At 38.2% G+C, this 15,624-nt stretch overlaps 2 protein-coding genes across 3 annotated transcripts in view; one reads left to right on the top strand and one right to left on the bottom strand.

Annotated features, from left to right (window-relative positions):
• Positions 1-9,020, top strand: part of HAT1 (histone acetyltransferase 1) — a 51,262-nt gene extending 42,242 nt beyond the window's left edge. For both annotated transcript variants that reach the window (XM_067741534.1, XM_067741535.1), the window contains exons 10-11: positions 1,285-1,401; positions 8,578-9,020. In XM_067741534.1, coding sequence (XP_067597635.1) covers positions 1,285-1,401; positions 8,578-8,745 — 285 coding nt within the window. In that variant the 3' untranslated portion in view covers positions 8,746-9,020. The remainder of the gene's footprint in view (positions 1-1,284; positions 1,402-8,577) is intronic.
• Positions 1-15,624, bottom strand: part of SLC25A12 (solute carrier family 25 member 12) — a 180,323-nt gene that overhangs the window by 155,081 nt on the left and 9,618 nt on the right. The gene's annotated exons all lie outside the window — the stretch shown is intronic.

Below are 15,624 nucleotides of genomic sequence, written 5' to 3'. Positions count from 1 at the left end.
CAGTGTTACCCAAACTTCCTGATTCTTCTCATATTTCTTTGACTGTTTTTCTCTGTTTTTTGTCTGCTCCTTAACTGTCACTATACTACAGGGTTCTGACCTCTCCCCTGTCTTCACTGTGTATGTTTTCCTTGGGTGATCTTAACCATTAACTAGTCTTATGGTTTAAACTCTTGCCCTGTATACTGATATTGCTTAAATCCTTACCCTTAGACTAGAATTTTCTTCAGATTTATATGTTCTGCTGCCTCCTAAATCTCTCCTACTCTGAAAACTGTTATTCCATACCCTCCTCCACAGCCAGTCTTAACTCTTCTATATTTCTAGAATCCTTGGTCCCTTAGTATTCTTATTTGTGCTATCTCAGTTCATGCCCTTGTCTTTTTTTTTTTTTTTTTTTTTTGGCTGTATTGGGTCTTCATTGCTGCATGTGGGCTTCTCTCTAGTTGACGGGCTTCTCATTGCGGTGGCTTCTCTTGTTGCGGAGCACGGGCTCTAGATACGCGGGCTTCAGTAGTTGTGGCTCGCGAGCTCTAGAGCGCAGGCTCAGTAGTTGTGGCGCACAGGCTTAGTTGCTCCGCGGCGTGTGGAATCTTCCCGGACCAGGGCTCGAACCCGTGTCCCCTGCATTGGCAGGCGGATTCTCAACCACTGCGCCACCTCATCATTTTTTGCCTGATTTAATAACTGAGCTTCCTAATTGGTCTCCCTCCCCTTCTTTTGCTACCATTTTTATGTAGCTGAGAAAATGCTTTATTTAAAACTCAAACCTGTTACCAACTAGATAAAACGCAGCTCTTTAACCCAGTATGTAAGGCTCAGTGCTCTTGCTCCACCCTCACTCTGCTGCTACTCCTCGCGTTTTTTTTGTTTGTGCTCGAGCAGTGTCAAACTGCTTCTGCATGTGTGTGCATGCGACATGCACACACACATAGTGCCCTCGCCTCTTTCAAGTATAGCATGCTCCCGTTCCTTTAAGATTCACTCAGGTTTTATTCCCCCAGGAATCCTCTTCTAACATTTCCCCCATTCCCAGGCTGTGCTACCATAATATCCTATGCATATTTCTATCATTAAATTAACCATACCTTAGTCATTTGTGTTACCCACTAGACTGCTAGCTCCTTGAGGACAGAGATTATATATCTTTTATTGCTTTTTGTCTGGCACCTAGCACAATTTCTGGCCTATGACAGATATTCAATATATGCTGTGTTCTTTTGGGAAAGTGTTACTATTTTGTAATTTGAAATGTTCATATTTTTCTTTTGTTTGGTTTATTAGCAACATGCCAGACGGGTTTATGAAATTCTTCGACTACTGGTAACTGACATGAGTGATGCTGAACAATACAGAAGCTATAGACTGGATATTAAAAGAAGACTAATTAGCCCATATAAGGTAGGACTTTCAAGAGTCTTAAACATTATATTCTTGTCACTGTTTAAAATAAAGAAGAAAATCTAGCAAATGCCAATGTATGGGAGAGTCCAAATCGTTTTGCTAAATTAACTTTTACAAAAGTGAAAATATTCTTCCAGTTAGTTATAAGAATTCTCCCTGTCATAATTTTCCAATGTAAGCTATAAATCTGTTTCCATTCACTTAAAAATTAATCCCAAGGATAGTCTACTCACGATTATTTTTTTCTTTCATTTGTATGCATCTTTTTAAAACCTGAATGCCCAGAATCTTCCCTAACAAAGTTATCTTGTTAGTTTTTTCTAATTGTCTTCCCATTTGTCATATATATTCTGTTTACCTTTGCTCCTTTCTTCCTAAATATGGCCTTGATTGCCATTTGTAACCTCTATATTTGACCATAGCTGAAATTGCAACTTAGTGTTGTTTACCTCTTTTTTTGTTATTGTTGTTGTTGTTGTTATTCTTGCTCCATTCCCCCCGCTTTTTTTCATCTCCTTTATTTTCCTCTAGCTCAAAAATCTCCCCTCCTAGATCAGGTCTGGCCTCATCATCATTTGGCCGTTATTAAGGTAGATATTGTCCACGCCAGCTTGTGTGGAGGAGGATTTGCTGTGATTCTTGTAGCTGGGCAGTAATCTGATTGGAGAGAATATTCATTTATTTATTCAACAACTAATTATTGAGCACCTGACATGTGGTTGCTGCATTTGAATACACTATATACCTAGAGACTTATACAACACAGTAGCTGAGAACATAAATGACAAATTCGAATCTGTCTTAAGATTGAAAGAGAAAGTCAATTAATAATGAGTACTTAATGTATCAAGTACACATAGTTCTGATTTTTCTTTTTTTTTAATATTTATTTATTTTATTTGGCTGTGCTGGGTCTTAGTTGCGGCATGTGGGATCTAGTTCCCTGACCAGGGATCGAACCCAGGCCCCCTGCATTTGGAGCGCAGAGTCTTAGCCATGGGACCACCAGGGAAGTCCCTGATTTTTCTAAATTAATCCAAGTTTTATTTATCATAGATTCTGCTTTATAGAGCCAGTCTTTTGAATGTTGATGGTATATAGGTCGTACTACTCATTGAATCCCAGCTCTTTTCCTTTATCACATCTTGTTTGCAGTGCAACCGTATTTCCTAATTTGTTATTGTAATTCTAAACATATCACATTCTGAATATAAAAATAATTATTTGCCTATGACTATAAATCCTTGTATCTCGAATTCATATATATTTTTTTCTTCATAGTGCCATTTTATTAAGCAATTTAATGGATTGATTTTCTGTCTTATGAACTACCATCTGCATATAACAGGTTGTAATAAATTATAATGGTCTCTGTTCCCAAAAATTGTCTGAAGTAACATTTTATTCTTTATAAATCCTTATGTTTATCAATTCAGAAACATCAGAAAATTGGTAGAAATGGTACTTTCCAAAGATTTTGATCTTTAATATTAATTTGTTAGCTAGAAAATTTCTTTATGATGAAATTAGGCATGTAGAACAATATAATTAGGTGTTATGACAACATTTAAGAGTATTAAAACTGTTTTAGTAAAGTAAAATAATTGAATTATGCATCTCAGATACTTGTGATATTTTATATAGGCAGATGTAGCAAATGAGAGAGAATGAATTCTAAGTATATATAGTAGTCATGAAGTTATGCCAAACAATGGGAATTTCTGTAGTTCATAAAAGCAAGTATTGTCTACTCTTAAAGAATGATGATTTTTTTTATATTAAGTATCCTCACCTGTCTAGCAAGTTCACCTTATCTAAAAGACAACCAAAGACTGGTTATTAAACTCTGTAAATTCTTAACAGCCAAAAGGGGTATTACCATCCTTGCACTAAAGCTCATACACAAATTATAAATTCTTCAGATACTTGCTCAAACCCTAGTTATAGTATGCACATTTTAATGAGTTTAGTTATCCAGTATTCTTTCTCATTGAGAAAACCAAGAAATCTTGAGGGTCCTCTCCCCTACTTTGGGTTGATAGCCACAATGTGGTTGAAAACTTACCACAAACTTAGTAAAAGCCTAGAAATAGTTGAATGCCCTATAGGCATGGGAGGAGTTATAAGATTTCTTTGTTGAATGTACGCAAGTGATTTTCTCCAATTTGTCATTCCAAGTTGATACTCATATACTTCGTTGTGCTATCACAGCATTCTCAAATGCAAAATTATATTTAAGAATAAAGTAAAATTGCTTAATATTGAGTGTGGCTTCAAATTTTTTTAGGTCTTAAAATGTATGCCAAATGGGGAAAGTTTGGAGTTTAGAATTTCCATTTTTACTTCAACACATTTTATGAAAAGAAATTATAATTTAGATTGTCATAAGTTATTACTGAGGTATGAAATTATTTACTGATAGCAAAGTCCACCAGTTCTGTGCTGCCTTTATTTGAGGGCTCAAGTTTCTGTATCAGCTTAATCACACTGTCCCACTAAGAAATTTTTTGGGTAGCTATTAGAAGTAGTTGTACCTTACTTTAAAAGTTGTAAACACTGATAATTCATTTGTATCAGTGCCAAGAAGGGATAAAAATAACCTGTATTAACTAGAATCATTTTTTAAAAGCACAAAAAGAAACTCTATTAGTACAGAAGTAATTTTCAGGTGTTCAAAAAATAAATTTGAACAATTTGGCTAAAAAAAGAAAAGTTGGTACAGCTGCTTGATTTTTAGCATTAAAGTTTTTATAGTGTTTCATGGGCATTTTTTTTTTTTTTTTTTTTTTTGCGGTATGCGGGCCTCTCACTGTTGTGGCCTCTCCCGTTGCGGAGCACAGGCTCCAGATGCGCAGGCCCAGCGGCCACGGCTCACGGGCCCAGCCGCTCCGCGGCATGCGGGATCCTCCCGGACCGGGGCACGAACCCATGTCCCCTGCATCGGCAGGCGGACTCTCAACCACTGCGCCACCAGGGAAGCTCTCATGGGCATATTTTAATTCATAATTGGTTTACAAGTATAAAATTTAGAATCATTTTTATAATATTGGATTTGGAATCAGAAAACTCCATTTTGAGGTCTAGTTCTACCTTTTACTAATTGTGTGAGTGTCGACAGCTTATTAACGTCTGGGTATTAGGCTTCTCTAAAATGGAAATGCCTCCATAGTGAGGAACTGAAGAGAAAGAAATACAATGCATTGTACATGTTTTTAAAGATAATCTTTTTTTTTTTTTTTTTTTTTTGGCGGTACGCGGGCCTCTCACTGTTGTGGCCTCTCCGTTGCGGGGCATAGGCTCCAGACGCGCAGGCCCAGCGGCCATGGCTCACGGGCCCAGCCGCTCCGCGGCATGTGGGATCTTCCCGGACCGGGGCACGAACCCGTGTCCCCTGCATCGGCAGGCGGACTCTCAACCACTGCGCCACCAGGGAAGCCCTAAAGATAATATTTTGAGAAGTCTTAGGACTCGTCAATGCCTCCACACCATTACTATTTTTAAATTCTTACAAAAGAACCTTATCTCTTTAGTTCACAAAAGAGACTAGTTCAGCAGACAGAAATTAAGGAACCCTTAGAAGTGGTGGCATTTTTGAGATTATATTTGTAAACCCTCTTGGAACCTGTGAAAACTAGGCAAGAAGGAAGAATTGTTTTCTGGACCTTTAACACATTACATGTGTTAAAGCCAAATGTTAACATAAATAAATTGACACTAATACCATCTTTAATTTGTCTGCATTAATTAAAATTAGCAACAGCCCTAATCTATGAAGGAATTAACTTTTTATTTTTGGAGGGTGAGAATTATTCTGAGCCTACAGGAGGTCTATTTCAATCTTAAGGAGTTCTGTCTTTCAGTATTTAATTTGTACTCCCAATGTATGTCACTTTGCTGGATAGAGGTGTTCCCCAAATCAGTTTTTTTGTTTTTTGTTTTTTGTTTTTTTTTTTGCGGTACGCGGGCCTCTCACTGTTGTGGCCTCTCCCGTTGCGGAGCACAGGCTCCAGACGCGCAGGCTCAGCGGCCACGGCTCACGGGCCCAGCCGCTCCGCGGCATGTGGGATCCTCCCGGACCGGGGCACAAACCTGCGTCCCCTGCATTGGCAGGCGACTCTCAACCACTGAGCCACCAGGGAAGCCCCAAATCAGTTTTTTGTTTTTGGGGGGTTTTTTTGGCTGTGTTGGGTCTTCGTTGCTGCGCGTGGTCTTTCTCTAGTTGTGGCGAGCAGGGGCTACTCATCATTGTGGTGTGTGGGCTTCTCATTGCAGTGGCTTCTCTTGTCTCTTGTTATGGAGCACGGGCTCTAGGCGCGTGGGCTTCAGTAGTTGCAGCATGTTGACTCAGTAGTTGTGGTACACAGGCCCTAGAGCGCAGGCTCAGTAGTTGTGGTGCACGGGTTTAGTTGCTCCGCGGCATGTGGGATCCTCCGGGACCAGGGATCAAACCCGCATCTCCTGCATTGTCAGGCGGACTCCTAACCACTGCGCCACCAGAAAAGTCCCAGTTTATTTTTTTTAATTTTTTTTAAACACATTATTTAAAAGATTAATTTGTAATATTTCATACATATACAAAGTGTTGTGTATATATAGTTTCAGGAATATTAAAGTTATTTTAATATTCCTGAACAGTAAACAAGTTATTTTAAAAATTGAACCACAGTTTACATGCTCATGAGGAGCTTCTATATAATAGTTTCACATTTTTCCATAAAGCTAGTACATGTAGTTTTTATTCCAAGGTACTTAGAACTCTTAAATTTAATTCAGAGATGTACTGCCATGCCCATAAAAATTATAATAGAGATTAATTGTGACATCCATCTGAAAAAACCTGACAATGAAGAAATTGAAGGTGGCAAGGAAGGGGGAGATAAATTGGGGAAGTAAGCACTCGTAGAGATTTAAAAACAAGATAATTTAAAACAGTATGTTACTGGCACATGATTCATTCTATAGGTTATTTGGAACAGAATTGATAGTCAAGAAATATTTAAGAATTAATATGATGGTTCTGTTGTATATAAGAATTTAATATGATTGGAGGCATATTCAAGCAGTATGGTTAGATTATTTCATAAATGTTATAACTGGTTAGCAGTTTAGAAAAATAGCTTTTATTCCTACCACATACCACAATAATTTTTGGATGCATAACCCTTTAGTTCCTGAGCTGTTTCCTTAACTTAGATGTTCTCATATAGGGCAGTTGCGCCTCTTGGCAGAAAAAATAACTTCTACAGCAGAAACAAAGCATTTATCATCCACATGATTGAAGAGTAAGAAATATACTGTCTTTCCAGGCCTTGGGAGCAATAAATTTGAATTTTCATCACTTCTCTAGAATATTCAAAGTGTGGTTAGAAGATCAGCAGCATTGGGAATTCCCTGGTGATCCAGTGGTTAAGACTCTGCGCTTCCACTGCAGGGGGTACCGGTTCGATCCCTGGTTGGGGAACTAAGATCCCCCAAGCCGTGCTGGGGGGGAGGGGTCGGGGGGGAGATCAGCAACATTAACATAACCTGGGAACTTGTTAGAACTGTAGAATCTCACCCCACCCCAGACCTGCTGAATCAGAATCTGCATTTTAACAAGGTTCCCAGGTGATCTTTGTGCACATTTAAGTTTGAGAAGCACTGTATATGTCTATATTCCAGAATTATTAGGGTTTCCTTTAAGGAGACATTTATTAGTTTTTAGGATGGATTTAAGATACCATTTTTAGGGTTTTGTGGGGTTTTTTTTTTAATGTCTTTGGAAGTCAGTTAGATATAGGGACTCAGAATACAGACTTCCAATCAGATCATTAAGAGCTGAATCCTGGCTTCTCAGCTTGCTACCTCCATAAGTTATTTAACTCCTGCACCTTTTTTTCTTTATCAATTGAAGAAAATTATAGTGCCTGTCTTATAGAGTTGTTAGGATTACATGACTTAATATATGTGATTCCTGTTCTCTATGTAGAGTTATCTCTTCGTTATATGCTTTAATAAAAGAGGATTGATATAATCTAGAACAGTTTATCCAAAATGTATGAAGGTTTCATATATTACAGTGTTTTATATAATGCAGTGTTGCCACCCACCCAGGAATCTTGGAGTCCTTCTTCATTCTTCTTTCCCCACATCACCCAGTGTTTTCTTCCCTAAATCTGTTCTGTTCCTTCCATCTCTGCTGCTACTGACTTGGTCTAGACTTTCATCATCTCTTACTTGAAGCGCTGCAGGAGCTGCTGACCTGGCCCCCCAGTCCTGTCCTCAGCATTACTAACAGTATTGTTCTGATACAGTGTCCTGTTTAAAAGTTGTTACCAGCCCCTCAGTGTGGTACAAACTCCTCAGCATGGTGGTTTCCTTCTCAGTAAAATGGAGAGGGTTTAATAAGATAATGTATGTCTGGACAGTAGAGACTCAGTAAATGCTAGTTAATATTGTTTTTTAAAATGTGACAGGGCTTCCCTGGTGGTGCAGTGGTTGAGGGTCCGCCTGCCAATGCAGGGGACACGGGTTCGTGCCCCAGTCCGGGAAGATCTCACATGCCGCAGAGTGGCTGGGCCTGTGAGCCATGGCCGCTGAGCCTGCACGTCCGGAGCCTGTGCTCCACAACGGGAGAGGCCACAACAGTGAGAGGCCTGCATACCGCCAAAAAAAAAAAAACAGTGACAGTTTTGGGCTCATCTTTCTGAAACTCTTCCAACAATTTATGTTGAAATTAACATGTGGTCCATAAATACATCTCTGGGTAAGGGAACTCATAAATGAGCCTAGTGGCAGAAGCCAGTTTGGAATGAAAATTAATGATTAAATAGTGAGATGAAATAATAGCACTTAATCTCAGTTGTCTTTCTTCAGTTAACATATTTTTTTTTATTAAAGAAGTATTTGAGTGTCTGTACTGGCCAGTTCTTTATTATGCTTTGGAGAGGGGGCTGTTAGTCACATATCTATATTTACCATTAACTGACACAAATTACACATCTTCTGGAACCTTCCTTTTAGAGAGTTTATAATTCATGGTTAACATTATGTTTAGGCTTCCTTAAGAAAAAATGTATGGGACAAATTTGGGCATATTCCTTCTATTATTTTTAACATTGGAGACTTATATTTCTTTATATTAGAATTTTATTAGCTTTCTTAGTCTAACCAATAATTGTGTTTGTTGCTTAGAAAAAACAGAGAGATCTTGCTAAAATGAGAAAATGTCTCAGACCAGAAGAACTGACAAACCAGATGAACCAAATAGAAATAAGCATGCAACATGAACAGCTGGAAGAAAGCTTTCAGGAACTTGTGGAAGATTATCGACGTGTTATTGAACGCCTTGCTCAAGAGTAGAGGTTATACTTCTCTGTACAGGAAGTTTGAAAATTTCTGTACATGTGTTGTGAAAAATCAGATGATGACTTTAATTTTAAAATCTTGTAACATTTTACTTACATTAAAAGTTATCTTTAGTTAAATATTTTCTTTTGGAGAGATTGTATATTTTAAAATACTGTTTAGAGTCTATGAGCATATATTACATTAAAAAAAGATATAGCTTCTAAAATACCACTGCACTTGCTTCCCTTCTTAAACAGTGTAATAAATGCTTAGTTGTGATATGTTAATGTGTACTGATATGATTCTTAAATACTTATGATAAACTTCTTCAGTCTTGTTAAAAACCGTTAGGTTTTAAGCTTTTACTATAATTCCTCCCACACTTTGCTTCTAAGATTTTACATCTGGCACCTTTAAAACACATTTCTTTAAGGTCTTCCTAGTGCTCTTGGTCTTACTATGTGATTTTTCTAAGTAGAAAACGTTCTAGTGTAGAGTTGTTTTAAATAAACTATTAACCACTTGTTGGGAGTAGGGCGGGTAATAGAAGGGAAACTAAATACAGCCTAAAACCTAAATGTTTGGCATCAAATATTAATTGAAGATAATTTGGAAGTTACCATAAACATTTTATAAATAATAATATAAGATAGAAATCAGTTCATAAATCCAGTTTACACACCATTGTTGAAATATATCTTGTGTAAAATGAGGCATATATCTCTCGTGATTTGATATAAGGTTACCAAGATGTTGAAGTCCAACAAGGAAAAAAACAAAGTAATGATAAATTGCTTAATATAGTCTTTATTTTATTGAAGTAGAGCTAAATAAGTTGCTTGATACAGTCATTAAAAGTTAAAACTTGGGCTTCCCTGGTGGCGCAGTAGTTGAGAGTCCGCCTGCCGATGCAGGGGACACGGGTTCATGCCCCGGTCCGGGAGGATCCCACGTGCCGCGGAGCAGCTGGGCCCGTGAGCCATGGCCGCTGAGCCTGCGCGTCCAGAGCCTGTGCTCCACAACAGGAGAGGCCGCAACAGTAAGAGGCCCGCGTACCGCAAAAAAAAAAAAAAAAAAAGTAAAAACTTGATTTTTTAATGTGTGCCAGTAAGCCACGTATTGTATAACATCAAAAATGAGATGTAAGTTGAACTTTACTTTTAAAATCTGATGTGTTCAATGCTCAAGGCAAAATCCCAACTTGGACAAGCACTGTCTTATCCTTGGATCAGCCTTCCATCAGTACAATCTGTCAAACAGAAGGACAGTGAGTGACTAGTACCCTCTGGACACAAAATAGCTGTGGCCATCAGCATACCAATGGCACTAAACCATCCCCTTAAAATGAGAGTGTTGCAAACGTTTCAGGCAATCTCATCTCAGAAGCTTACATATAGATTAAATTTGTTGATTTCTGAAAGAGTATATACATGTACATAACTTGTACAGATTGAATGAACCAGTTCAGAGTCCTTCTGAAACTATATGAAAACAGTTTGTTTTCCATCTAAATTAGCAGATTTTAAATTTTTTTATTGAAAAGTCACAATTGATACCTAAAAAAGAGCTCGGAGGAAGAAAATCAGTACAATCTAAATAAATTATCTTTCAACATCCTTTTTTATATAGAAACCAGAAAAAGCCGGTGTGATACCAATTTCTCTACCTTGTTTTTAAACAGTGTTCTATGTTCCATGGTTAAAGATCTCGTTTAGCATTAATCTTTCGGACTTGAAAGGCTGTACCTTCATTTTGAGTTAGAAGAGTACGTCTGTTAGATCTGCACCTTGTGTGGGCTAATTAAATACCAGGATAGATGTACAGGACCGTGTGTGAAACCTAACACAGCCACCTTCTAGGTCTTAGCAGTCACTTTTCACCCTGTGGTAGTAGCCTTCCTCCGCTTTATCACCCACATACACATTGACTGTATTTACTTTCTGCCTTTACCTTTTTCCCTTCCCCCGTCCACCACTCTTATTTTTTTCCCCTATCTTCTCCAAGTTGCATTTTCTCTACGTGTAATATGTTTCCTTTCTAAGCATCGTGTTTTTCATCTGTAAAATGAAGTTGTACTAGAATTATCTCAAGGCTTCCTCCCTGTTCTAAGATCTGTGCTTAATCCTTTTTACATCTTTTCTCATCACTCTTCAGCTTTTCTACTCAGATGTCGGTGTAGGTGTAGTATATGTCTAAAAGTATTTTTATAAATCACACAAAATTCAGTTTATACGTTAGTTTATGTGTGAGAGGAGAAAAAAACAAACGCACTATATGTCCCTGACTCCAAATTGCAGGGGCCTCAGCTTGCTGTACCAGAGTCTTGTCTATTCTGAAGATTTATCTGATCTGTTTTCTTGCCTACTAAAGGAAAGCTCACAGCAGAGCCTCCAGTGCCATATCAGAGAATTATTAGAATCACAGACCTCAGAGGTCAAGTGATTTACTTCCTCAAATTCATTCTTACGTTCTTTTTAGTAGAATTGAAAAGCCAGTTCGAGAATATTAAATACTGATTAAATAATAAGGTACCCATAGTTCTTCCTTCTAAATGAAATTATATATTATCTCTATTTACATTGAACATAGTAGCATTTTGTTTTTAACAAACATTTCTAGTGTTCAAAATGGTTCTTATAGATGTACAATATTTCATGTTGATGTGCCCATATTAAACCATTTGCCTAGGTTTTTTTCTTTTATTATTACAACATTCAAATGAATTAGTGTCTTCGTGTATATATATTTTTGTATCTGTTAAGTATTCCTCAAGATAAATTCCTGGGAAATGCAGTTACTGAGTCAAAAGGTAGGAATATCTCTATGGCTCAGTTATATAAACATGCCGTATTTTCCAGAATGCTTTGTAAATTACTAACATATTAATGTGTATACTGGTTTTAACAGAATTCCCGTGGTATGGGATGTTGATTTTGTTGTTGCCTCAATAGGTATAAAATCTCACATTTATATTCCTTTTGCTTAATGGGAAGGCTGAATATTTTTCCACGATTTTGAAATTTTTTCCCTGATAGGAATTGTCCATTTGATTTTTTTTCTCTTAGAATTATTTATTCAATCTCCCAAACAGAATCTGTCACTCCCTCTCTTTCCTACTTCTTATTGCACTCCTGTAGTGACTTGGAAGCCATAGACAAAACACTCTTACATTTATTTATTAAGCTCCTCTGAAATACCTTAGCATATCAACAAAATATTTCAAAATGTTATAAGGTATATTTTAAAACAAAGGAATTTCATAAGTTGATTTAGCTTGGACACAATTGCATTTATTAATCCAACCTTTCCGTTTGATTTTTTAAATTTGTCTTTTAGGATCTACACTCTCATTTTATAGATGGACAATAGATCCAGAGGTTCACTTGCTTAAGGTCACACTGTGAATTAGTGGCAAAGCCAGGACTATATACCCTAGGCTCCTGGCTTCCACTCCTCCATCTCATCTTCCATCAAGTAGGCCAGCCAAGTCTTAAGCATGCCAGGAGGGGCTTTTCTTTCATCACCGTCTGGGAAATACCTCACCTGCATGTTTGCCCTAGTCACTAGACAAATACCCCAACTGCCCTCTTGTTTTTATAACCTACAGGAAGAAGTATTAGGAAAAAGGATGTTTATTTGTAATGACAAATTATTGGTGCCTCATTTGAAGTATGGCTTGAAGTTCCTCGTTTCCTCTCAACATTTTCAATTTTTCAACATCTACAACTTTTCTGTGTTTCCATATGCCTTTACATCTTTATTGTAATACATATTTCATTCTCCTTGTATTATGCATTGCAGTGGTGTTACACAGTGCATTAACTCATTGACTTAGGCAGAGCTGTCTATGTATATAAAAAGTAGTATGCATATAGTACAAAAATGCAAAAGGGCATACTGTGAAAAGTTCCTTGCCCCAGTCCTCTAGAAACAACCGCTATTTCTGAGATCTTGCGTATCTTTCAGAGATATATGTATAAATGAGCATATATATCTTCTATGTATCATATATACATATGGTAACCTCCTAGAGATATTGTTCTCTAACTTGCTTTTTAAACTTAATGATATCTTGGTTTTGGGGGGTTTTGTTTTTTCTTTTTTTTTTGGCTGTGCCATACGGCTTGGGGGATCTTAGTTCCCTGACCAGGGATTGAACCTGGGCCCCCTGCAGTGGGGGGGCTCAAGAGTTCTAACCACTAGACCACCAAGGAATTCCTTAAACTTAATGATATCTTGGAGATAGAGCTATGGCTGCATGGTATCCATTGTATGGATATACCAGAAGTTACCAGTCCCCTATTATTTAGGTTGTGTCAGTATCTTCCGTTACACACAGTGCTGCAATGCATGCATGTTCTTGTACATGTGCTGTGCATACATGTGCAAGTATATTTACAGATTAAAGTCTAGAAATCATGGACTTTAGTTTGACCTACTTTTTTTTTTTTTTTGCGGTACGCGGGCCTCTCACTGTTGTGGCCTCTCCCGTTGCGGAGCACAGGCTCTGGACGCTCAGGCTCAGCGGCCATGGCTCACGGGCCCAGCCGCTCCGCAGCATGTGGGGTCCTCCCGGACCGGGGCACGAACCCGTGTCCCCTGCATCAGCAGGTGGACTCCCAACCACTGCGCCACCAGGGATGCCCTGACCTCATTCTTAAAGTGACCGTACTACTGTTCACAACAGTTAAAATTATTAACACCAACTAAGGTTACAGAAGTATAATACTGTATCAATCTGGAATCAGCTATGCAAACGAGCATATTGGACTTCTCCAAACTATACTTCTTTCCTATACTACTAGAAATATGATGTACCTTAAAGGCACGATGATAACGCTTACGCATATGCACATGACTTTCTTTTTGTTTATTCCTTTAGTCTTGCTTAGCTCTTCTCAAACAAACCTTATCATCCAGAAGAATTGCTCTACAGCAGGGTTTCTCAACCTCAGCACTATTGGCATTTTGGGCCAGATCACTCTTTGTTTTGCCAGGGTGACCTGTATATTGGCTGGTTAATAGCACCCCTGGCTTCTATGCATTAGGTGCCAGCAGTACTATCCCCACCTCCAGCTGTAACAACCAAACATGTCTCCAGACATTGCCACATGTCCTCCGGGGGGCAAAATCACCCTTGGTTAAGAACCACTGCTATGTGGGATTGGATATTCACCCACATTAAGCACTGACTTTTTTATTATGTAACATGGACATAGTACAAAATTCAAAATGAATAAGAGTATTTGATAAGAAGTAAACTGCCCTCCCTTCCACGCAGTCACCTAAGTCACTTCTCCAGAGGCAGTTACTTTTCCCAGTTTCTCTTTTGTCCCATAGAGTTAATTATCAGTTTCAGAAAGCCATCATTTTTTGTTTTAACACAAATGGTGATATACTACATGCAGTACTTGGAATCTTTTCCAGTTAAATTTAACTCATATCTTTATTAGTGCATATCAGAACACTTCAATTCTAAACACCTTGATTCTAAACAGCTGTTGGATATTTATTCCATAGTTTGGTTTCAATGCGTTTAACCCAATCCTATATTGATGGACACTTAAGGCAGTTTCCTATCTTCTGCTCTTACAAGCAGTGCTGCAGTGAATGTTCTTGTGTACATCTCATTCTGTACATGTGGTGGGGGTATGTATGCAAGATAGTGATGGAATCGCTGAGTGAAAAGGCATGAACATTTTTGGGGGCTTCCCTAGTGGCGCAGTGGTTAAGAATCCGCTTGCCAATGCATGGGACACGGGTTCGAGCCCTGGTCCAGGAAGATCCCACATGCCACAGAGCAACTAAGCCCGTGCGCCACAACTGCTGAGCCTGCGCTCTAGAGCTTGCATGCTGCAACTACTGAAGCCCACATGCTGCAACTACTGGAGCTCATGCTCCGCAACAAAAGAAGCCACCGCAATGAGAAGCCCGTGCACTGCAAGGAAGAGTAGCCCCTGCTCACCGCAACTAGAGAAAGCCCATGCACAGAAACGAAGACCTAATGTAGCCAAAAATAAATAAATAAAATTTTTAAAAAGGCATGGACATTTTACATTTTGGTACATTTTGCACACATTTGAGACAATACAGAAATTTGAATATGGACTCTATATTAGATGATGTGGAATTCTGTTTATTTTCATCGTTGTGATAATGGTACTGTGATTGTGTAGGAGAATGTCTTTATTCCTAGAAGTCACATGCTAAACTATTTAGGAACAGAGTCATGACATCTGCAACTGACATTCAAATGGTCCAGGAAAAAAGTATGTTTGTGTAAATGGCATACACATACATACATGGACATATGTACATAAACAGAAATGAAGCAAATATGACAAAAGTTTTAAATTAGTGAATCTAGGTGGGAGGGATATACAGGTGTTCACTATGTGATTCTTTCAACCTTTATGCTTTTATGTTTTCAAAATAAGACTTGGGAAAGATATTGCATATATGAAATAAAAACAATACTATGAAAAAGGAACAATCAGTGTATAAGAAAGAGTTCTTAGAAATTTTAAATGATTATTATAATTCAAGCAGCAGAAACTTGGGGTATAAAGTTGAAGAAATTCCCTAGAACATCAAAAAAGAGAAAATATGAGGGAAAAGAGAAATCAATGTGGGAAATCTGATAGCTGGCTTATTTTCAGAGAGGAAAAGCAAACAGAAGGACATTATCAAAGAAAGGGAGGACAATTCCTCAGAGTTGAAGACATGAATCTTCAAATTAGAAGAGTTCACTGAAGGTTGAGCAGGATTAAATCATCACTAGCATTTATAGAGCCCTTACTATCTGCTAAGCACTTGTAACAGTCATCTCAGATCGCACAACCCTCAGAGGCACACATGGTATCCTCTTCGAGTGAGGTCGAGGGAGATTAT

Source organism: Pseudorca crassidens, chromosome 6 (assembly GCF_039906515.1).
Source record: "Pseudorca crassidens isolate mPseCra1 chromosome 6, mPseCra1.hap1, whole genome shotgun sequence".
In the NCBI taxonomy this organism is placed as follows: Eukaryota; Metazoa; Chordata; class Mammalia; order Artiodactyla; family Delphinidae; genus Pseudorca; species Pseudorca crassidens.
Note: the sequence above shows the minus strand (reverse complement) of the source record. Positions and strands in the feature narration are given on the sequence as shown.